The sequence below is a fragment of the Nomascus leucogenys genome, chromosome 2, assembly GCF_006542625.1.
Source record: "Nomascus leucogenys isolate Asia chromosome 2, Asia_NLE_v1, whole genome shotgun sequence".
NCBI classification, from domain to species: domain Eukaryota; kingdom Metazoa; phylum Chordata; class Mammalia; order Primates; family Hylobatidae; genus Nomascus; species Nomascus leucogenys.
This window is the reverse complement of record NC_044382.1, coordinates 85002343-85027086: the sequence shown is the minus strand read 5'-3', so window position 1 is coordinate 85027086 and position 24744 is coordinate 85002343. Positions and strand designations below refer to the sequence as shown.

At 44.2% G+C, this 24744-nt stretch overlaps 1 protein-coding gene across 2 annotated transcripts in view; it reads left to right on the top strand.

Annotated features, from left to right (window-relative positions):
• The window catches only part of VPS35L (VPS35 endosomal protein sorting factor like), a 147215-nt gene that overhangs the window by 96188 nt on the left and 26283 nt on the right, over nt 1–24744 (top strand). For both annotated transcript variants that reach the window (XM_030800208.1, XM_030800203.1), the window contains exons 25-27: nt 1521–1598; nt 3101–3215; nt 20439–20578. In XM_030800208.1, coding sequence (XP_030656068.1) covers nt 1521–1598; nt 3101–3215; nt 20439–20578 — 333 coding nt within the window. The remainder of the gene's footprint in view (nt 1–1520; nt 1599–3100; nt 3216–20438; nt 20579–24744) is intronic.

Here is a 24744-nt window from a genome sequence, read left to right as displayed (position 1 = left end):
CTCCTCACTTCCCAGACGGGGTGGCGGCCCGGCAGAGTCGCTCCTCACATCCCAGACGATGGGCGGCCAGGCAGAGACGTTCCTCACTTTCTAGACGGGGTGGCGGCTGGGCAGAGGTGCTCCTCACCTCCCAGACAGGGCGGCCATGCAGAGGAGCTCCTCATAACCCAGACGATGGGCGGCCAGGCAGAGACGCTCCCCACCTCCCAGACGGGGCGGCGGCCGGGCAGAGGCTGCAATCCCAGCACCCTGGGAGGGCAAGGCAGGTGGCTGGGAGGCGGAGGCTGCAGCAAGCCAAGACCACGCCACCGCACTCCAGCCCGGGCAACAGCGAGCACCGAGTGAGCGAGCCTCCGTCTGCAGTCCCAGCACCTCGGGAGGCTGAGGCGGGCAGACCATTCGAGGTCAGGAGCAGGAAGGAAGGAAAGAAGGAAGGACTCTTTTTTTCTTAAACATAATTAGTAATGATGGGTGTGTACTTATGAGGCATATCACAGCTTCATAAAATTTGGAATTAGATTGGTGATGCTATTCTTATTTCTTGTTTTACATTCACTTTTTTTTACATTTATTCTTGCACAGCGATTAAACTTGCTTTTGATCACAGTAGCCATGAAAAATAAGTTTTACAAATATGTGATGTGGCTATAAGGGATGTAAAGTAGTCCATCATCAAATCAGCCTTGCACCAGTGCTTTGCACAATGCACAACAGACAAGTATTGCTGTGTTTCCCTAAAAAACTGTGGTGCCCCTATGAGTTTGCTGCCTTTTCTGCAGCACCCCAGGATGCCATGGTGCACAGTTTGGGAACCGCAGGTCCAAACTTTTTATATCTGTGGAAGGGTTCCCTAAGGCTCTGTCATTATTTCATGTCTATTCAAGGAGAATAACTTTCGTATGTATTTGTTTGCTGGTTAGCAAGTTATTTAGCACAACTAAACTTAAGACCTAAATTTAGAAACTTTATCTGGAAAACAGAGGAGGTAATAGTATCCACCCTGGGATTATGAAGCTTAAGTGAACCAATGAATGTATAGCTCTTAAATAATGCTTGGAACACTATTAGTGATGATGTGGCTCCTATCATTATTGTTCTTATTGTTGGTATTGTATAGCTGAATGGTGTGGTCTGATTGTCTAAATGGTGTGCTTTGGAGGTGTCTCTTAAGATCTCTAAATTCTTAAAATTTGGTGTGATGGGATTTCTGGAAATGGAGTAAGTGAGCCCCAGCTATTCATTAAGCCAGAAAATGGTCACTTAAAATGCTGATCGAAAGGCATGACTAACGTAGCAAACACTGCCTTTTGTTCTACCCTCTTGGAGATGTTTGCTCAAGCCATGATTGGATCAGGCCTGATGACCCCTTTGGCATTTCAAGGTTTGGTGCTAACCAGTCTTGGTCCTAGAAAGCTTGTTCTTGTTGACCTGTATGTAGTTAATGTTCAAATCTCTATGGAAGACACTCATCTGAATCGGCCATCACTTCATTACTATTTCTATTTTATTAACAAATTCAGAGTGTGAACCGGTTGGCAATGGAGACCAGAAAAGTAATGAAAGGAAATCATTCCAGAAAGACGGCTGCATTTGTCCGGGTATGTTCTCAAGATAAGGACTGTCGGACTTCAAACTTCAGTGGGCTGTTTAGTTTGCAGGTTACTAAATTACTCTTCCCAGAAAAAGATGAGTGTATCATGATAAGAATGGTTTAGTATTGATTTTTCAGATTAATTTTTCCCTGTATCTATGGGCTGATCCATTTTCTAATGTTTTCAAGATAAATGGTTAAATGAGTCTGAATTTTAACGTGTTGTGGGGAAGGTGAATGAGTGATGGATCTGCATTTTTATGTGCCAGCTGAATTAGCTTTCATTTTCTCTAATATACTAATATGACACATATTTTATAACATTGTAAAATAGTTTTCTAATATAAAAATATGTATAATAATATTGTTCTTGTAACTGAAAGGCCTTTTTTCCTCTAGATAATAATGATGCCCAACTTTGTTTTTGTCTTTTTTGAGATGGAGTCTTGCTCTGTCACCCAGGCTGGAGTGCAGTGACGCGATCTCGACTCACTGCAACCTCCGCCTCCCAAGTTCAAGCGATTCTCCTACCTCAGCCTGCCGAGTAGCTGGGATTACAGGCACATACCACCATGCCCGGCTAATATTTTTGTATTTTTAGTAGAGATGGCAGTTTCACCATGTTGGCCAAGCTGGTTTCAAACTCCTGTCCTCAAGTGATCTGCCTGCCTCGGCCTCCCAAAGTGCTAGGATTACAGGCATGAGCCACCACACCTGGCCTGATGTTAAACTTTGAAAAATCATTTTCAGCTTCTTGAAGCTGAAAATTTTGTCAGATGTGATGCTGCTCAAAATTTATTTATTCATTCATTTATTTATTTTTGGAGAAAGGGTCTTGCTCTGTCACCCAGGCAGGAGTGCAGTGGCACCATCATAGCTCACTGTAAGCACCTTGCCCGGGTAAGTTTTTTGTTTTTTTGTAGAGATGGGGAGTCTCACTATGTTGCCCAGGCTGGTCTTGAACTCCTGGCCTCAAGTGATCCTCCTGCCTCAGCTTCCCAAAGTGTTGGGATGACAGGTGTGAGCCACTACACCCAGCCCTGCTCAAAATTTTAAGAAAGAAATATGCGTCTGTGTTTTTAAACATGAAAGTATACTGAAAAGATTACAGTAAAAAATAAGCATCCTGGCTCTGCCGTTTGTCACCTTGCTTCTCTTTCCTCGGTCAGCCACCTCAAGCTCTTTAGCAGCTGTTTCTAATTACCTCCATATTTTTTAAGTAATTGGTTTAAACAGCTATTTCTCAGTTTATCAATGTTAGGTGCTACGTATTTACTTCCCGTGATGATGGGTGAGGATTTGTTTTTCCTGCGTTCTCACTCCTCTCACACCCCTGTCCTCGTAGAGGGTCATCAGAGCAGAGTTGTACAAGAGGGGAAAATTGGGGCTCAGAATGGGGAGATTCACTGTTGTAAGTTTCTTTCCTTGGAAATACATGAGGGATGAAAACAGGAGTATGATTCTGCCACCGTGGCCTTGCCAGCGTTAATGTTTCTTCCCTTCTCCTAGGCCTGTGTTGCCTACTGCTTCATCACCATCCCCTCCCTGGCGGGCATCTTCACACGTCTCAATCTGTACCTGCATTCTGGTCAGGTGGCCTTGGCCAACCAGTGCCTCTCCCAAGGTAAGTCCATCGTTCTCTCATCTCAGGCACTCCCTTGCTGTTTAGGAAAACTGACTCAGGTGTGTGCGTATGTGTGTAGAGAGAGACAAAGATTTCTTTTTTTAGAGACAGAGTCTCGCTCTGTCACCCAGGCTGGAGTGTAGTAGTGCGATCATAGTTCCCTGTAACCTCGAGCTCCTGGGCTCAAGCAGTCCTCCCGAGTAGCTGGGACTGCAGGCGCACACCACCACACACAGCTAATGTTTTTATTTTTATTTTTTGTAGAGATGGAATTTCGCTTTGTTGCCCAGGCTTTTCTTGAACTCCTGGGCTCAAATGTGCCTCCCGCCTGCCATCTGGCCTCAAATGATCCTCCCAAAGTGCCGGGGTTGTATACAGGCATGAACCACTGCACTCGACCAAGAGAGATTCCTTTAAGGAGGAAAGATGAATAAATGATGAGTTTTAAATTTGTTTCTCTGCTAGGAAGCACATTAGACACATATGCATTTATAGAGTCAGACAGATCATAGAGCACAGATATCTTCCTGTGAGAACCTTCTTAAATCTGCCTAGGACAGACCAGGTCATGCAGCTCAGACATCCTGAGCTCAGCACACTTGGAGAATATGAGACATGAGGACTTCTTCACAGTGGCGGATTCATGTTTGTTTGTTGTTGTAGTTGTTGTTGATGTTTGTGTGTTTGAAACCCCAGAGACACACAAGTACCGTCTAATCTGTGGTAGAACAAATACCCTACGGTTTGCTGTTACAGATAAAATTTCTGCCCAAGACTGATCTTTCCATACTAGACACCAAAGCCATCCATTAGGCAAGGATGCTCAGGATCGTTTATTTGGGAGAAGGTGATCTCAGTGATACCAGAAGAGTGATGTGAGATGAGACAGGGAAGGAAAGGAAGCCAGAAAAACAGGCACCATCGAACAAGTCGTTCCTGTAGGCAGCTGAAGCTCATTCCCATCTGGGAGGTGTTGTCAGACACAGCCAGTGTTTCTCCACCTGAAGGGCAAGGAAGACAGGTGATTTTCCCTTTATTCTCATCTGTCACTGACAGAGCACTGCTTCTGGGATATTAACCCCATGGCATTCTGGCCTGCTCCACACTTGAGCCAAGAGAAGGCACTCAGGTGGAAAGCCCAAGTGTTTGCTGCAGGACACCCTGGTTACCTACTGCAACGGTGTACGCCAAGGGCCTGCAGGCAGGTTGGCAGCAGGGTACCCACCCTGCAGGCCATAACACAGAGGGTAAAAGAAATCTTTACGCGACATTTATGGAGCGTTTGTTATGTGGCAAGCCCTTTGCACAAGTTATCTCATTTCATCCTCCCAGCAGCCACATGGGGCTGGTGCTGTCGTTGGTGCCTTATTACCCAGGTGAGTAAACTGAGGCAGAGAGTGGCCAACTAACTTGCTTGGTAGGTCCATTCCTGAGTCACTGAGCCAGCTCTCAGCCCCTGATCTGTCTGGCTCAAGGCCATGCCCTTCACCACTGCATTTACTGGGAAGCCTAAAGGAATGCTGGGGCACTTCCATAGCGCCATAGGAGGTAGACTGAGGTTTTCAGTGGTGGTTCTTTTCCCGACACAACTGCACAGATTATGCCAAGGCTGGCGCCTCAGCACTGGTTGCCATTGTCTTGGTAGGGCATTCTGGGCCAGTTGGAGAGTGATCACTTCTCCATCCTTTGAACCACTGCCATGGAAGTTCTGGGGATCATCTGTGTCATGATTCAACTGGAGCAGCTCTGGGCAGTGAAGTCTTCATACATGGTTACTGCCCAGACACCTTTAAAACTCGGCTTGGTTTTGCTTCTAACTCATGGGGGACTTCAGTAGCTTCTGAGTGCAGCTGAACACTTGCCTCTTGAGTTCCCCTGTGAGCTGGTGCCTGCCCACCTCCATCCTCAACCGCCTGCATCCTCATCTCCCATTTGCTTTAGCAACACAGGCCTGCTTCTGTTCTTTGAACATACTCAGTGGTCTCCCAGTTCAGAGCCTTTGTGGCTTTGTTCCCTCTTTCTACAATGATCTTTCCCCAGATAGTTGTATTTTTTTAAATTACAAGGCAGATGGTGAGAACAAGCCACAGCTCCTTACGGAGGCCTCTGCTGCCCACTCTAGCTAGAGTAGCCGCCCCACCCCACTCTGTCACCTCTGCAGCATCATCCTCATTATCATCGTTGCACAATCCACAATCCAGTGCTTTCTTACTGTGTTTACTTGCTTATTGTCTGTGTTACCCCCTCTCCCCACTAGGACAGGCACGTATCTTCATTGTGTGTAGGTCAACATGGAACTTTCTCCTACTGCTTGCTTTGGTAAGAATGATGGGTTATCAGGAGGCTGAGGCACAATGATCTTGTGAACCTGGGAGGTGGAGGTTGCAGTGAGCCGAGATCGCACCACTTGAGCAACAGAGCAAGACTGTCTTGAAAAAAAAAAAGAAAGAACAATGGGTTAATGAGAAACAAAACAAAAATTAACAGTCACCAACAAAAACCTAGTGATGCGCAGGATGAAAATTAGAAGACGCTTCCTTGGATATTAGAAATTTTAAATCTGCTTATAAATGGGTTCCTTCTTTAAAAGCTCAGGAATGGTGGACCTAGGTAGGCACACCTGAGTTGGTTTTACCTGCAATACTAGGAACAAATTGTGAGCTGCAGATACCAAAGCTATGTCACCGCTTACCAGAACTGCAAGTGGAGGCTTTGGAAGCCTAGATCTTTCTTCTTCCCATGTTATAAAATCAGGACCATGGATCTGGATGTTGTGGATCTTGGGAAATTTATAATTAGATCCCGTATAGGGCTTTATGATAATTTTTTTGAAAAAGCAAAACAAAAATTCTCTACCTGGTTAAAGGTATCCCCCTTATCAAAGATTTGGTGCTCCCAAGAACTGTCGAAGGAGAGCTGTGAGTAGTTTCTTCCTGTTGCGCTTCCTATAACGTCCTCAGTCCCTACCGAGGGACAACTGGTGTAAGAACAGCCCCATACACTGTGCATGGATAAAGACAGCATCCTTGGTGTCAGAACTCTGGGCTCCTTGTCTGCCTCCCCTGTCACTTTTCAGCTACTGCAGGAGAGCAGGAATGTGGGTCCGCCTCATGTTTAATAATTTATCTGATGATTTTTACTCGAGTCTCTAAATGCTGTGGCGCTAAACCTTAAAAGCCTATTATTTTTCTTCTGAAAGCCACAGGCAGCAATTGCTGGCCAAAATAAATAATGCATTCAATTACTGAGAATGAGAAGGCTAAATATAAATTAAATGAAGCTCATGGAAATGTGCTGCTTTTGTTTGCCTCCCTAAACATCCTCCCCTTGCAGCTGGTTATAAAATGTCCCCGTCCCTCCAGTTCATTTTCTTGCCTCCCTTAATCCGGCCTTGGTTGTATCTTCTTCGGCAGGCTGTGGCTTTCCCAAGGCTGGGTCCATCCCGACAAGTAAACTCCTGTTGAACTCTCAGGCAGGCTGGTGCAGGATGCTGATGAGGGCTTGTTGCAGGGGAGGCCTGGTTCTGTTCCTTTGTGTACACCGGTGCTGCACATAGACTGGATTGTGCAGGGATTTGGTGCACATTCTCGTGCCCACCACCCCAGAGTATTTAGGAGAAATGAAGGACTTGCAAGCCAGAGATTTGGTCGATCAGATGCTTCTCAGCTGGAGATGGCCTAGCAATGCCTGTTTCTCTTTTCTTTCAGTCCCTTCTCTAGGTAACTTCTTGACCTTGTCAATGGCTCTTTCTAGAAAATTATTACCAGGCCACAGCAAGAGCAGGCTCTGTTTTCCTTTATTTTTACCTTTGTTTCTTTATCTTTACAGTTTATAATCTAGAAAAGGTGGGTGTTTTATAGGCCAGGTGTGGTGGCTCATGCCCGTAATCCCAGCACTTTGGGAGGCTGAGGTGGGCGGATCACCTGAGGTCAGGAGTTAGAGACCAGCCTGGCCAACATGGTGAAACCCCGTCTCTACTAAAAATTAAAAAAAAATAGGCAGTTGTGGTGGTGTGCTCCTGTAATTCCAGCTATTCAGGAGGCTGAGGCATGAGAATCGCTTGAACCTGGGAGGCAGAGGTTACAGTGAGCCAAGATATCACCACTGCACTCCAGCCTGGGTGACAAAGCGAGACTCTGTCTCAAAAAAAGAAAAAAGAAAGAAAATGGGGGCATTTTATAATGGAAGTATGTTTAAGTTGGGTCTTAAAAGAAGAACGTGTTTATGAGGATGTGGGAAGGGAAGAAGGAAGGATTAGCATTCCTGGCAGAGTAAATGGCCTGAGCAAAGGCATGGAGATGTGGAATTACATGATGAATTTGGCCAACAGCAGAATGTTGGGATGAGGCCCTAATTAGTACTGACTTTCAACTCTTCTGCTTGCATTGGTCCCAATCCTGACTCTGCCACCTACAAGCCAGGTGCTCTTGGATGACTCGGCCTTTCTGTCCTGTTTCCCCATCTGTAAAGTGGAGATGATGACAGTGGTACCTGTCTGTTGAGTGTTAAATGAGAAAATGGCCTTAGAGCACTTGGCCCACTGGCACATAGTAGCTGCTCAGTAAGTATTATCTTAGTATACACATCTCTCAAATGATGAAAGTATGCCATGGGTTTTAGCAGCTAACTGTATACAGTACGTTGATAGCTGTTTGATTTTATAGTTTGAAAGCCAGATTATTTTTCATATGCAAAGCACTGGGGAATCTGTAGGAAACTTGATCTTTGTTTTGAGACAAACTGATGAATTATGCTAAAAAGAATTGCAGTTCCTCCAAAGCTGAAACAAGATAGAACAATTAAAGAGAAATAGTGGTCAAAAGAACTTTTTTTTTTTTTTTTTTTTTTGAGACAGAGTCTTGCTCCATCGTCCAGGCTGGACTGCAGTGGCGTGATCTCTGCTCACTGCAACCTCCGTCTCCCGAGTTCAAGTGATTCTCCTGCTTCAGCCTCCCAAACAGCTGGGACTACAGGCATGCACCACCACACTGGGCTAATTTTTGTATTTTTTAGTAGAGATGGGGTTTTACCATGTTGGCTAGGCTGGTCTCAAACTCCTGACCTCTGGTGATCCACCTGCCTCAGCCTCCCAAAGTGCTGGGATTACAGGCGTGAGCCACCGTACCCAGCCAAGAATGATTTTTTATTATCATTAATAATAATGCTTTTCCCACCTTCTGTAGGGATCTCCCCTCTTCTTTTAAAACTTACTTTCTTTTAGTTTTTTGCATCTTCATCCTTCAAAGCTGGGTTCATATGTCATGTCTTTAGGAAAAGCATCCTTGGCCTTCCCATTTCTGCAGATAAACAAAAAGTTAGGTCAGGTCATCCTGTACGGTATATTATCTGCTCACCAGTGCTTTTTCTCCATTATGCTTATCGCTGTTATTTAACAAGTAAATATGTAAGTAGTTGTCTGCTTTTCCCACTGTAAGTGCATCACCTCCATGAGGTCCTGTCTGTCTGGTTTACTCAAAAAGTTTGGGATTTGGGAGCATTTTGGATTTCAGATTAGGAATGTTCAACCTGTATATGGAGCCCCTGGCTACTACAAACTGTAATGGCTAATGGAAATAGCCAGGGCCATGGTGTGGGCGAGAAAAATTATTTTGCATTTCCCCTTCCTGGAGAGTCAAGAATGGCTTGTGAAGGAGAAAAAGTGGTTTTCACTCATTTACCAGGTCTTGGTGATTTATGTTTAACTTCATATTTACTAACTTAGTTAATAGAACATCCTCTGAAGAATGTTTGATTTGATTGTTTTCTCCAACTCTGAGGCCTCTTTGGTGAATGCAGACAAAGTAGGTTATTTTAGTTGGAACAGTTCACAGCAGGGCAGATGGCATCAGGCTTGTCACCCATGTACACATCTGTCCATGCATGATCTATCCACCTTAGGGAGTGTCAGGGCCTAGGCTGGATGGCAACTGCTCGTGGAACCCACAGGAAAAGGGCATGGGCAAGTCTCCTCCTGATGATCCCTCGGACCCTTATAATAGTTAAATTATAACCTGCAGTTTGCTTCCTCCTGTCAGTATTTTTTGGTCATCTTTTACATGCAGCCCACTGTGCCAAGCATTGTATGGGCAACAGGAATGCACTTAAAGAGACTACAGGCTGGGCCGGGCACGGTGGCTCACGCCTGTAATCCCAGCACTTTGGGAGGCCGAAGTGGGTGGATCATTTGAGGTCAAGAGTTCAAGACCAGCCTGGCCAACATGATGAAACCTTGTCTCTACTAAAATACAAAATTGGCCGGGCGGTGGCTCACGCTGTAATCCAGCACTTTGGGAGGCCGAGGCGGGCGGATCACGAGGTCAGGAGATCGAGACCACGGTGAACCCGTCTCTACTAAAAAAAATACAAAAAATTAGCCGGGCGTGGGGGGGGCCTGTAGTCCAGCTACTCGGAGAGGCTGAGCAGGAGAATGGCGTGAACCCGGGAGGCGGAGAGCTTGCAGTGAGCCGAGATCGCGCCACTGCACTCCAGCCTGGGTGAAAGAGCGAGACTCCGTCTCAAAAAAAAAAAAAAAAAAAAAAAAAAAATACAAAAATTAGCCGGCAGTAGTGGTGCACGCCTGTAATCCCAGCTACTTGGGAGGCTGAGGCAGGAGATCACTTGAGCCTGGAGGGAAGAGGTTGCAGTGAGCCAAGATTGCACCACTGTATTCTAGCCTGGGCAACAGAGTGAGACCATGTCTTAAAACGAGAAAAAGAGACTACAGGCCATTCAGGGAGAGCAAATCTGTTTACAATTATTACACTAGGCAGCACATGATAAAGGTCATGCAGTATGGACATAAAATGTGCTTGGGAATTTTAGAGCAGAGAGAATTAACCCTTGACTTGAAAGAGGGAAAAAAAAAAAAAAGAGGTGGCATTGAAGAGCCTGGAAGGTCAGGGAGTATCTTGTTATACTGAAGTAAGGTGTATGGCATTCTAGGTTGAGGCCTGGAGGCTGAGAAAACAGTACATCTGGAAGAAATGAGGAGGCGATCAAGTTAAGGTGATAGTTTGGGACCTAATTGTTGAGAGGTCTGAACTCCTGGCAAAATAGTTTTATTCAGTACGTATTATTAGGTAGGTGGTTTATCTTTATTTTGCAGATGGGGAAACTGGGGCTCAGGCCATGCCTAGGAGCATCCAGCTAATAAGTGGCCTTATCTGGACTTGACCACTGTGCCTCTCTATATTAGGTTAGTTCTTCTATACCATAACGCAGGGTTGTATTTCTAATCCCAAGTGCACGTGGTTGCTAGAGGTCAATTATTACAGACTGAGCATTCGATAAACTAATTTAGGAAACAAAGAACCAAAATTAAGATAAGGAATACCTAATCCTTTCTGCTTAGGGAAATCTAAGCCTACTATTCACAGACAATACGCAACCTCAAGTGAGCTACTGCAGGGATGAGAGAAAGGTATGTCATCTTAGAGTATCTCAGAGGTAGGAGTTAGGTAACACATGGGCTGAGCGTGCTTGGCTCAATGAGAGAGCCCTTGACAGTTCAGAGAAAAGAGGGAGGGAGAGTGCAGGAGCCTTCTGATGATACTACCGAAGCAAAGAAGTAATTTATATGTCCCAAGTGGATTTTTCACATTAAGTGTTGGTATTCAGAATGAACTTAAAAGGCATTCTGCATAAACCAGGTGGCAAAATCAAAGTTAGATTAAGCTGTCATTGGTAGCTATTAAGCATTAATGTATAAGGTATTTAATTGTTCCTGGAGATTCATATTTCTTTATATCTTGCTCTATGTATATATCAAAATAGTGGCCCATAAGTCCTTAAACTTAACTGTTGGAATAACAAGTTCTATTACAAAAACACAGGCTAGTAATAGATAGTGGTTAATCTCTATCAGTGACTTGCCTGTGAATAACTTGGCCATTGAGACCACAAGGCTTTGCCAAAGGCACCCCATCACTTGGTGACAGCACATCTTCATTGCAGACAAAGTTTTCAGGAAGAAAATATGTCTGGATGTTGCATTTTATGTGGTAGTTTCCATGATATTGATATTGTCAATCCAAACCTAAACTCATACAGAGATAGAAAATGTTGAAGATGGGTAAAGATGTTTTGCGATGGGGTTTGTATACCTTGAGAGAGAGTGATGATTTTTATAGCCAGAACTCTGCTTTACTAATACATATTCAAGAGATGGGAGTCTTCAACCCCCTGGAACATCTTGTCTTAAGAACTTAACGATTTTTGGCCGGGCATGGTGGCTCACGCCTGTAATCCCAGCACTTTGGGAGGCCAAGACGGTGGATCACTTGAGGCTAGGAGTTCAAGACCAGCCCGGCCAACATAACAAAACCCTGTCTCTACTAGAAATACAAAAATTAGCCGGGCGTGGTGGCATGTGCCTGTAGTCCCAGCTACTCGGGAGGCTAACAAGGCACGAGAATTGTTTGAACCTGGGAGGTAGAGGTTGCAGTGAGCCGTGATTGCACCACTGCACTCCAGCCTGGGCGACAGAGTGTGACCCTGTCTCAAAAAAAAAAAAAAAAAATAAGAAATAATGGTTTTTCTATTCGTCGATCTTCCTGGGCTAGGACAGCCGTCAGTCTGAGTTACTACCCTCCTAGGTAGTTGGATTGATGGATTGAAGATCTAGGAGTGAACTGAATTACCTTTGAGGTCTTGTTTAGCCTCAGGAGTTTATGACTGACGAGTGGTAAAGATTTCCATTAGCAATGACCTAATGCATTATTGAAAAAAAGGCAAAACGCCGATTTTGAAGGTGGGTTGGGTTATCACTTCTTGACTGTCACTTATGATTCATGTATTGACTCATTTTCCGTATCACCAATGCCAACGATACAAAAGGTTGCATTTACTCCTGTAGGTCCTAGTTAAGTCTAAATTCCTTTTATCATGTATTGAGGGTGTTTGGTGAGATTGTCCTCTATACAGTTGAAAATCTAGGCAATCTGTATTTTAAATCTTAATGACTTTCACTATAAAAATTCAGAATGCTCATTTGAGAAACTTCCAACAATACAGAAATGTAGGACTCTTAAAAAGTAAAAAGCCCTGAGATAAAAGTCTCCAATAATATGCTGTATCTCCCCACCCCACCCCCAAATCTGCTGTTGTTAACAGTATGGACATCTTGATTTTTTTCTTTTATATATCCATTTTAAAATATTCATTATTCTTATATGCTCTCTGCCTCTCTATTCTACTTTCCTTTCTCCTTCCCTCTCCATTTATCTATATTCTCCTATATATATATGTAGTTCTCTTTCCCCCTTAGCAATAAATGGAATTATGTCTTCTACAGTGTTTTTCCTAAGCCTTTTTTGGCTTCTCTGTAAATCTTGGTGTCAATCAATACCCTCTTTGTAATGGCTGTTTGGTATTCTGTTTCTTCTTCTTTTTTTTTTTTTTTTTGGAAGTGCTACAAATTATTTCTTCAAATGGCCCCCCTCTATTTTTTTCCTCCAAACTCCTGTTGCAAAATATATGAACTCTTTGCAAGTTTTTGCTCTTGGCAGACAATAAATAACCTGCATCTTAATTCTGAGCATTTTGAAGCTTTCTGACAGTTGTCCAACTGGTATTTTAGCCTCTTAGAATGTGGAACTCTATTGTTCAGACAGAGGCGTATTCAAAGCCTCAGTACACACAACAGATGTCAGTGGGGCTCCTCAGGTAGACTTCCCAGTGGGAGGTTACTGCCCCTGAATTATCTACAGGAGCTCGAAGAGGCCCCAGAGCATGGTATGGAGCTTTTTAAAGCCTTGAGAAGAAGAACCCTTGCAAGTGGACTGACTGGGGAGCTTCAAGCCTGAAGTCTGACTCATTTCATGGAGAAGCTAATTAGAGAGGACCCTTCCCGCCATCCTCATGGTGCAGTGCAGAACAGCATCCCTGGTTGGTCCCCACAGAGTGTGTGTCACCCCTCAGCTTGGTGCTGTGCCTTACACATACAGGGAACTGGGGTGGCTGCCCCTTAGAACAGCAGGAGTATTAAGAGTCCATGCAGTGTGTGGCCCTGTCCCTACTCCCATCTCCACCTTGTCCTACTCTGGTTAAATAGGAAGGGAGTACATTGTTTTGCCATCTTTCTGTTTTATACATTTCTAGGACTGAACATTTTACAGCAAACTTGTATTGCCGTTGTATGTTCAAGAAAAATTATTTTTAGAAATTTAAGCCTGGGCAACATAGTGAGACCCCTGTCTGTACAAAATATGAATTAAAAAAAACTAAAAATAAAAAATTAGCAGGCATGATGGAGCACGCTTGTAGTCCCAGCCACTTGGCAGGCTGAAGTGGGAGGGTTGCTCAAGCCAGGAGGTCGAGGCAGGAGTGAGCTATGACGGTACCACTGCAATCCAGCCTGGGCACCAGAGCAAGGCCCTGTCTCAAAAAATAATAATAAAAATAGGCCAGGCACGGTGGCTCATGCCTGTAATCCTAGCACTGTGGGAGGCAGAGGCAGGCAGATCATCTGAGGTCAGGGGTTCGAGACCTGCCTGGCCAACATGGTGGAATGCCATCTCTACTAAAAAAAAATACAAAAATTAGCCAGGTATGCCAGGTCTGACCTGCAGACCCTGACCCAGAGATGGATGAAAGACTGACACAGATATTTTGCCTGTCAGCATGGCTAAGAGGCTCTGCTGCCTGAGTCTACAGCATTGGCCTCGATAAGCCGGCAAAGTTCGCATTTATTTAGTACAGATTAAATGACAAAGGTCTCGAGTAAACACCACTAGAAGGTAATTAACATTGCCGACCTCCTGAGTAGAGAGCAGTCATACACCCACAAATGATCAAAGGTCAGTCTTCGGACCACAGGAGTAAACAAGCTATTTAGATAAACTCCCCCACATTCACTTATTATTTGCTCTTTTGCTATCAACTCAAGGTAAAGAGGATTAGGCTGCCTTCAGCCATAACCCTTTCCTAAAGCTTTTGTAAAACCTTCCTGCCTTCCAAGAAAGCTTGCGTTTTTCCTATAATTTTCTCTTACAATTTCTCCCACCACCCTAACTGAGCTCCTACAGGGGCATGGTAGCAGACGCCTATAATCCCAGCTACTCGAGAGGGTGAGGCAGGAGAGAATTGCTTGAACCCAGGAGGCAGAGGTTGCAGTGAGCTGAAATTGCACCACTGCACTTCAACCTGGGTGACAGAGCAAGACTCTGCCTCAAAAAAAAGATGATAATAATAATAATAATGATAATAATAATAATAATAGGCCGGGCACAGTGGCTCATGGCTGTAATCCCAGCACTTTGGGAGGCAGAGGCGGGCAGATCACCTGAGTTCAGGAGTTCGAGATCAGCCTGACCAACATGGAGAAACCCCGTCTCTACTAAAAATACAAAAAATTAGCCGGGCATGGTGGCTCATGCCTATAAACCCAGCTACTGGGGAGGCCGAGGCAGGAGAATCACTTGAACCCAAGAGGTGGAGGTTGCGGTGAGCCAAGATCACGCCATTGCACTCCAGCCTGGGCAACAAGAGCAAAGTCTCAATAATAATAAATTTCAATTAAAATTCCAAGACAGTAACCTATCAGTAAGTGAAAGATTTGGTGTCCATCCTCATCCACCACTCCAATATTACACCTAATAGTTTGGCATTTATCTTGCCTGACCTTTCTATGCATCTACATAAGTTTATGTACTTTTTTTCCTTTGCAAAGATAGGCTCACACATATACAGCTATATGATTTTTTGTCCTTTTTTTCTTTTTTCCCCCACTACCCTCCCCCCCGATTTTTTGTATATAATATGTCATAGATGTCTTTATACCTCAAATATACCTCAAAACATATAGATCTGCCTTATTCTCTTTATTAGCTATATTACTTGCTTGGTGCAACAGTGCAGTAATTTCTTTTTTTTTTTTTTTTTTTTACATTTTGGAACTTTAGGCTGTTTTCACTTTTTCTTCAAATGATCTTAGAGTTGATATAAAGATATCTTCATCCAAAGGGAACAATTGACCCAATCATTTATAGTAGCTAGGCAGCATGAATAATCAAAACATACAGTTTACCTAGCATCTTCAACTAAGCCCTTATTTTCAGCTTCTGTCTGCATTTCACCCTTTCCCACAGCTATTTGCTTGTAACACATATTTTGGAGTCCATCTGTGAGGTTTTAGTGGCTTTGTATTCTGAGTGTTTGATTTCTTCCTGTCCTTGCAGAAGTTTCCCGAATATCATGTTCTTTCAGTGGTCCACAGACTCTTTGAAACTACTCAGGTTGAGAACAGGAGAGCCTGAAACTTCAGATGGAAAATGTCAAATGTGCTATTTTGCCAATGAGCATCCCTGGCTTTTACTCATCATATATACAAAATGATGAGGTAGTCTGTCCCCATATTTTTAGCAAAAACCGCAACAATTCTTACAATAGAGCCCTCCAAGAGTACTACAGTGCTCTTACCAATATGGGGGCAGTGGCTATGTTTATGCAGTTTCTCTTACTACGAATACGGGGACAGTGGCTGTGTTTCTGGAGTTTCTCTTACTACGAATATGGGGATGGTGGCTGTGTTTGCTCTCTGCCCAGAAGAGAGCAGTGCCGTGAGATACGTCAATTGCTGTGTGGAAAGAACAATAGAATGCTGCTCGAAAAAGTGAAGTCCCTGCCCCAAGAAAAAGGGGTCTCAAATACAGTGAACTGTGGTGTTGGGTCAGCAAGGCCTGAGTGGAGTTTTTCTGGTTTGGTTTTGCCATTAAGATGGGATATGCAATGATCGTTCTGAGACATTGGAAATGTAAGCAAAAAAAAAAAAAGGGATATGGAAAAGAAACATGGATGTCCCAGCTGGGAACAGTGGCTCATGCCTATAATCCCAGCACTTTGGGAGGCCAAGGCAGCTGGATCACCTGAGGCCAGGAGTTAAGACCAGCTTGCCCAACATGGTGAAACCCTGTCTCTACTAAAAATACAAAAATTAGCCTGGCACGGTGGCATGTGCCTGTAGTCTCAGCTACTCGGGAGGCTGAGGCAGGAGAATCGCTTGAACCCGGGAGGCTGAGGCTGCAGTGAGCTGAGATCACATCACTGCATTCCAGCCTGGGCGACAGAGCAAGAGTTCGTCTCAAAACAAAACAAAAACAAAAACATGAGTGTCCCGTGAACCCCAGAGGACTTGGATGGAGGAAGCCTAGTCCATGTACTTGCTGCTTTTCCCCTTCCTCTAGTGGAACCAGGACAATATATATTTTTTCCTTTTCTAAAAAATTTTTGTGGGTACTTAGTAAGTATATATATTTACAAGGTACATGAGATGTTTTGATTCAGGCAGGCAGTGTATAATAATTACATCCTAGAGAATGGGGTATCCATCCCCTCAAGCATTTATCCTTTGTGCTACAAACAATTCAGTTATATTCTTTCAGTTATTTTAAAATGTACAATTAAATTATTGACTAGAGTCACCATGTTGTGCTACCAAATACTAGGTCTTATTCATTCTTTCTAACTATTTTTATTTTGTACTCAGTAACCATTCCCACTCCCCACCATGCCCCACCATTACCCTTCCCAGCCTCTGGTAACTATCCTTCTACTCTCTGTCTCCATGGGTTCAGTTGTTTTTATTTTTAGCTCCCACAAATAAGTGAGAACATGCAAAGTTTGCCTTCCTGTGCCTGGCTTAATTCACTTAACATAATGCCCTCCAGTTTCACCCATGTTGTTGCAAATGACAGAATCTCCTTTTTTATGGCTGCATAGTACTCCATTGTGTACATGTACATTATCCATTTGTCTGTTGATGGACACTTAGATTGCTTCCAAATCTTGGCTATTGTGAACAGTGCTGCAACAAACAGGAGTGCAGATATCTCTTGGATATACTGATTTCCTTTCTTTTGGGTATATATCCAGTGGTGGGATTGCCGGATCATATGGTAGCTCTATTTTTAGCTTTTTCAGAAACCTCCAAATTGTTCTCCGTAGTAGTTGTACTAATTTAACATTTGCATCAGCAGTGTGTGAGGGTTCCCCTTTTCTCCACATTCTCACCAGCATTTGTCGTTGCCTGTCTTTTGGATAAAAGCCGTTTTAACTGGGGTACGATGATATCTCATTACAGTTTTCATTTGCATTTCTCTGATCAATGATGTTGAGCACCTTTTCATATGCTTGTTTGCCATTTGTATTTTTTTTTTGAGAAACATCAATTGAAATCTTTTGCCCATTTTAAAATCTGATTATTAGATTTTTTTTCCTATAGAGTTGTTTGAGCTGCTTATGTTCTGGTTATTAATCCTTTATCAGATGGGTAGTTTGTAGATATTTTCTTCCATTCTGTGGGTTCTCTTTTCACTTTGTTGATTGTTTCCTTTGCTGTGCAGAAGCTTTTTAAGTTGATGTGATCCCATTTGTCCATTTTTGCTTTGGTTGCCTGTGCTTGTGGGGTATTACTCAAAAAGGGGACAATATTATTTACTACTGGGAATCTGAGTTCTCCTTTTCCTGTAGGTCTTTAAAAAAAATCCATTATATCTTAAATGAGCTTCTATGGCTCTTAATAGCTACAAAACAAAGGGTTACATGAAGTTGACATGATTATTCTGAACTTTAACTATAAGGATAAACTACTCTCACATGGGGTAGGATTTGATTTCTAATTACTAAGATAAGATTGAGAAGTCTCCAGACAATATTTTCTATATGGGGCAAGTCTTCTGAGGATAGAACTAAAAATCTGCTTTGGAACCCTGCATGCCCCAACCTTTAAATAACTGTTTATTTTAGCTCCGTCCTTTAGAGTGGAAACTGGGCGGGGCGGGTGAGAGGAGCCAAGTTCTGGGGACAAAGCTGCTCTCTTTTTAATGAGGCATAATAATAGGCACATTCTCTGGGCCAGTCAGTAACAAACATATAAATAGAAAAAATGGTCTTTCAAGTTGCTCTGAGCAGAATTTGCATTCCCACTGAGAACCTTGTTTCATGATATACTTACTTCACTGTGGGACTGCCGGAGGACTAAGGAAATGAACTGCTTAAAGATAGGGCCTAGGAGATCCTGTGGGTTCCATAAGTAGGGCCATGTCTTTTTTTCTCTTTCTTTCTTTCCTTTCTTTTTTTTTTTTTTTAGACAGAGCATTGCTGTGTTGCCCAGGCTTGGCTCACTGCAACCTCTGACCAACGGGTTCAAGTGATTCTCCTGCCTCAGCCTCCCGAGTAGCTGGAATTACAGGCATGTGCCACCATGCCCAGCTAATTTTTGTATTTTTAGTAGAGACAGGGTTTCACCATGTTGGCCAGGCTGGTCTCGAACCCCTGACCTCAAGTGAGCCACCGTGTCCAGTCGGGCCATGTCTTACTAGTGATCACAAGATAGAAGACCCTGCAGGCTCTGACCCTTTCTGGAAGGTTTCTCTATCAGAACCGACATCAGGTGGCTTTTCCTCAAGCCCCATATGTAGTGTCTCTCCCGAAAACAATTGAGATAAGTGGATTCATAGACCAAAATATGTAACAGGCTTAGGAAATAAGTGTTGGCCCAATGCGGTGGCTCACACCTATAATCCCAGCACTGTAGGAGGCCGAGTCAGGCAGATCGCTTGAGCTCAGGAGTTTGAGACTAGCCTGGGCAACATGGTGAAACCCCATCTTTACAAAAAATACAAAAATTAGCTGGGGATGGTGGCACACTCCTGTAGTCCCAGCTATTGGGGAGGCTGAGGTAGGAGGATGGCTGGAGCCCAGGAGGCAGAAGCTGCAGTGAGTCGAGATCACACGACTGCACTTCAGCCTGGGCGACAGAGCAAGACCCTGTCTGAAAAAAAAAAAAAAAAACAGAAAAGAAAAAAATAGTTGTTAATTAGTATGATTATGTTGGTCTCATTGCCACAGTTTATGTTGTCAACGCTTTCTGTCACTTTTTTCACCTGTTTGTCCACCTGCCCATGACAGTACCCTGTTCACAGTTGGTGCTTAATAAATGTGGAAGGGGTTTGAGTTTGGGGTTCGGGAGACAGCCAGGCAAAGAAGCTTCCAGAGCAGAGCTAACTTGACTCAGAAGGCTTTACAAGGAGTGTCTTTCTGTGACATGTTTTCTTTTTTTTTTCCTCTCCTTTGAAGAAGGAAGAGATGGGAAAACTCCACCATCCATCTTCAGACACATACTCTTCTCATTAAACGTAGGCCTTTCTTCCCAGGAAAGTGAGCATTTGCTGTTGCATTTGCCCTTCTGGTGTGCTGGCCAGCGTTCCTGTTTTAATTCAGGATGCTGTTCACCCCTACAGTGTTCTGTTTGCATCACTGGAAGTCGTTTTGGAGTGGAAGTCCATTTGGACCATGAAAACATTTGATCTTGTCGAGTAGTTTAAAATTTCATTTGTCAGGTCAATGTTTTGATTGTTTTAACCTTGAGGCTTTTTCTCACAGTCAATACCTTGGCAGTTTTAGAAAGAACTTTCTCTCCCTCGCAGCCTTTCCCTCCGCCTCCCATCCTTCCTGCTCTCCCTCATCCCTTCCACCCCATCTCTATCCTGTTGTGCACACACATTCTCTCTCCACTCCTTTTCTTCCTCTCTTAACTTTGAAGTCTTCTTGTTTTACAGATTTTTTCATAGCTCTTTAAATATCTTCATTTCCCAAACGATTCTGTGGAGCTGATGTTAATCAGAAGTCTTTAAGCTGTGTGTGTGTGTGTGTGTGTGCGTGTGTGCGTGTGTGCGCGTGCGCTGTGTTCCTTCAGACATTTTGATGGCTATTTAACAAAAATGGCGTGCACTAGAATAGAGTCAAACAGACCCGGGATTGAGGTGCAGCTCTGCCACCAACACTGGAACTTCCTACATACACAGGACACTGTTGCAGGATGAATTGCTTCTCTTTCCTTCCCTTATTTCTTGTCTGTGAAGTACACCCATTGACAGCACCTTCCTCGCATTGGTAGACATGAGAATTCAATGAACCAATCCAAGTTGAGCCTTTGGCCCAGGCAACAGTCATTTCTAGACTTTTTACAAAAATCTGTGACCTGCTTTTTTCACTCAATAACCTAAAGGCAATTTAACAGAGGCTCTCTGAGCTGAAGCAGTGCCCTGTCAAGCAAATATTCCTCCAGCTCCATCATGGTTTGCAGAAACCCTCTGCTAGGACCTGCCCTTGGCATGGCCTGGCTTCCACCTAACTCTCAGGACTGGCCTTCAGGCCACGTGAAGAAGAAAGCCAACTAAATTTCCCAGAGTTCTAATACACTGACTTTTATCTTCTGTCTTGCAGCTGATGCTTTTTTCAAAGCTGCTATAAGCCTCATTCCAGAAGTTCCAAAGATGATTAATATTGATGGGAAGATGCGGCCGTCGGAATCGTTCCTGCTGGAATTCCTCTGCAATTTCTTTTCTACTTTATTAATAGTTCCGGTACGTTTCCTCAGCAGAACCATAAGACATGTCTTCCTTTGACCTGCCTGATAATATTATATGTGTTCTTAGGCCTAAAACTGCAGGAACATTCTATCTAATATCTTTGTGTTGGTTTTCCAGTTAGGTATTTGAATTGCTTAATGAATTTTCTATTCTTGCTGGGTGGGGAATCATACTATAATAGTAGAGGTGAGGTACTGTGTCAGCTCAGGCTGCTATTACAAAGTGCCATAGACTGGGGTCTTAAACAACATTTCTCAGAGTTCTAAAAGCTGGAAGTCTGAGATCAGGGTGCCAACCTGGTTGAGTTCTAGTGAGGACCCACTTCCGGGTTGCAGACAACCATCTTCTCTCTCTTTCTGTCTCTTTTTTTTTTTTTTTTTGAGATGGAGTTTCACTATTGTTGCCCAGGCTGGAGTGCAATGGTGTGATCTTGGCTCACTTCAACCTCTGCCTCCCGGGTTCAAGCGATTCTCCTGCCTCAGCCTCCTGAGTAGCTGGGATTACAGGCGCCCACCACCATGCCTGGCTAATTTTTGTATTTTTAGTAGAGATGGGGTTTCACCATGTTGTCCAGGCTGGTCTTGAACTCCTGACCTCAGGTGATCCACCTGCCTTGGCCTCCCAGAGTGCTGGGATTACAGGTGTGAGCCACCGTGCCTGGCCTTTTTGTGTGTTTAGGAGTCTCGCTCTGTCACCCAGGCTGGAGTGCAGTAGTACAGTTATAGCTCACTGTAGCCTTGAACTCCTAGGCTCAAGTGAGTCTCCTGCCTCAGCCTCCTGAGCAGCTGGGACTACAGGCCCATCTTCCCTTTATGTCCTCATGTGACAGAAAGAAAAAGCAAGGGCAAGCTCTCCGGTCTTTTGAGCAATTGGTCCTCTGGGACCTAATTACCTCCCAAGGGCCCCACCTCCAAATCCTATCACACTGGGATTAGGGTCTTGGTGTATGAATTTGCAGGGGGATACAAACATTTAGTTCACTGCACTCTCTATACTGCCAAGGCAGAGGTGTCGCTCAGTGGGGAAGGGCACAGGCCTTGGAACCAAGATGCCCGGCATGGAATCCTGGCCCATCCTTCTTCCAGCTCTGCATTCTTGCGCAATAATATAACATCCCTGGGCTGCAGTTTCCTTGTCTATAAAATGAGGATAAGAACTGTCACTTCTCTGGGTTGCCATGAATATTAAGTTAGTGAGTACTCACAAGGTCAGAACCGTGCCTCTGCACATAGTAAACTTTCTAGAAAGCACTAAGAAAGTGGCAACAAAGTTCTTTTGATGGCAAATAACAGAAACTAAAGATAGCAGAAATTAAGAGGGGCATTGTTGGAAGGATGCTGGATTTTTCGTAGAATGGAAGAGATGTACAGCCAGGCTTGAGTTAGAAAGAATGAGGCCACTCCCGGGACCCAGCAGGAGGAATTCCTGGACCCTCCCTAGCAAGGGTCCTTATAACTTGGAGTCCATCTACTCCCTGGGGGTCTGGCAGAGTGACATGAATTTGGATGAGGAAAATGACAGCTTTCTTTTAACAAACCTCTGAGTGAAATTTACCTTTCACTCAATGATGAATTACAGACAAAAAGCCAGAGTAGTAGTAGCAGTAGCTGGGACTTTGTCACCAAAAGAAATCAACAGATATGTTCACATCACATTTCAGATGTGAAAGATATTTCAGAAGATTGTTTATGTTCTTCTTCCTTTAAAAGCACAGCAGTTATTAAGCCCATTGCTAGAGCTGTTAATGCATTCACAAAGAAGCAATAGATTACAGTATCACAAATGCATTGAAAAAATATTTTGCCAGCTGTAGTTTAGTATAATTGGTTTTCTTTGTAGTTTTATGTGTTTTATTTGCTGCATTAAAAATAATATTCCGGGCCAGGCGCGGTGGCTCAAGCCTATAATCCCAGCACTTTGGGAGGCCGAGGCGGGCGGATCACGAGGTCAGGAGATCGAGACCATCCTGGCTGACACGGTGAAACTCCGTCTCTACTAAAAATACAAAAAATTAGCTGGGCGTGTTGGCGGGCGCCTGTAGTCCCAGCTACTCGGGAGGCTGAGGCAGGAGAATGGCGTGAACCCGGGAGGCGGAGCTTGCAGTGAGCCGAGATCGCGCCACTGCACTCCAGCCTGGGCGACAGAGCGAGACTCCATCTCAAAAAAAATAAAAAATAAAAAATAAAAATAATATTCCAAGGGCTGGGGACCGTGGCTCATGTCTGTATCCCAGCACTTTGGGAGGCGGAGGCGGGCAGATCACCTGAGGTCAGGAGTTTGAGACCAGCCTGGCCAACATGGCAAAACCCCATATCTACTAAAAGTACAAAAATTAACTGGGCGTGGTGGTAGGCACCTGCAATCCCAGCTACTTGGGAGGCTGAGGCAGGAGAATCGCTTGAACCCAGGAGGCCGAGATTGCACCACTGCACTCCAGCCTGGACAACAGAGCAAGACTCCATCTCAAAAAAAAAAAAAAATGTATTCCAAGGGCCAGGCACAATGGCTCACCCAGTAATCCCAACACTTTGGGAGGCCGAAGCGGGTGGGTCACCTGAGGTCAGGTGTTCGAGACCAGCCTGGCCAACATGGTAAAACCCCGTCTCTACTAAAAATACAAAAACTAGCCAGGAGTGGTGGCAGGCACCTGTAATCTCAGCTACTGGGGAGGCTGCGGCAGGAGAATCGCTTGAACCTGGGAGGTAGAGGTTGCAGTGAGCCAAGATTGTGCCACTGCACTCCAGCCTGGGCAACAGAGCAAGACTCCATCTCGAAAAAAAAAATAGTATTCCATGGAGTGTATAGGCTTCACCTGGCTGCCGCAGGGTCCATGGCACAGAACAGATTAAGCACCACTGGTAGAGCTTAATGTGCGTGGGAATCTCAGACCCTTGTTAAAATGCAGATTCGCCGGGCCCCTCCCAGAGTCTCACTCAGTAGATTGAAATAGGCTCACAAATCAGCATTTTAAAAATTATCTCTGTTTTATTTTGAGACGGGGTCTTGCTGTATGCCTAGGCTGAGCTCCTGGGCTAAAGTGATCCTCCTGCCTCAGCCTCCCAAGTAGCTGGGCCAACAGGCCACCCCTGGCTAATTTTTTTAAATGTTTTATAGAGGTGCATTCTCACTACAATTCCCAGGCTGGTCTTGAACTCCTGGCCTCAAGCAATCCTCTTCCCTCACCCTCCCCAGTACCTGGGATTACAGGTGGGATCAACCATATTTGGCAAATGGGCATTTTTAAAAGCCCCCTCAGTGATTCAGGGGTAAGTGGTCCTAGGACCATATTTGAGAAACATCACCCTGAACTTGAGCCATAAAAGTGCCTGAGCTCCAATGGATCCAAGTTCCTTTTTGGGGTGATGATATGTTCTAAAATTGACTGTATTGATAATCACACAACTCTGTGAATATCCTGACAATCACTGAATTGTACATTTTAGCAGGTATACTGTTTGGCATGTGAATTATATCTCAGTAAAGCTGAGAAAACAGAAAGTGACTCAGCTTCTGACTCTCGCTGTTCGGATTCCAAGTCCTCAGAGAGAGGGGAGCGAGATCAGGAGGCCGGGCTCAAGGACTGCGGACATGGCTTCAGGATGGGGGCCTCTTGTTGTCCTGCAGGGAGGATAGGCGGCACCCCAAGATGGGGCAGCGTGCACTGGCATTTTCTAGAGCCCCTTCACTTGACACTTGATGTCACTGTTTTCAGAGCTCCATATTAGTACTTTGTAAGTTTCTGTCTTTGGGTAAGCTAGTTATTTATCAATTGAGAAGGCAAAAGAAAAAAATCAGGGTTTTGAATTAAGCAGTGGTAAAAGTGAGAAGGCAAAAGAAAAAAATCAGGGTTTTGAATTAAGCAGCTGGTAAAAGTCATTGTTTGTTGATTAATCGGGACGCATTCAGCATCTGCAGGTTAAAAATCACTGGAGGCTTTTTGAAAAGCCTTCTCAGATTCAGAAGCTTCTGTTCAGTCCTGACCTGAAGACTTCATAGCGCTGAGACCTTGGGAAAGTTTTATAACTCCTCAGAGCTTCAGTTGTCACCTTTCTAAGGTGTCATCACAGTGCCCACCTCAAATGACTCCTGTGAGGGTTAAATGAAATGATAGCTGGGAAAGTGCTTTGTAAACCCGAAACTCTGTCCCCTGGGATTACAGA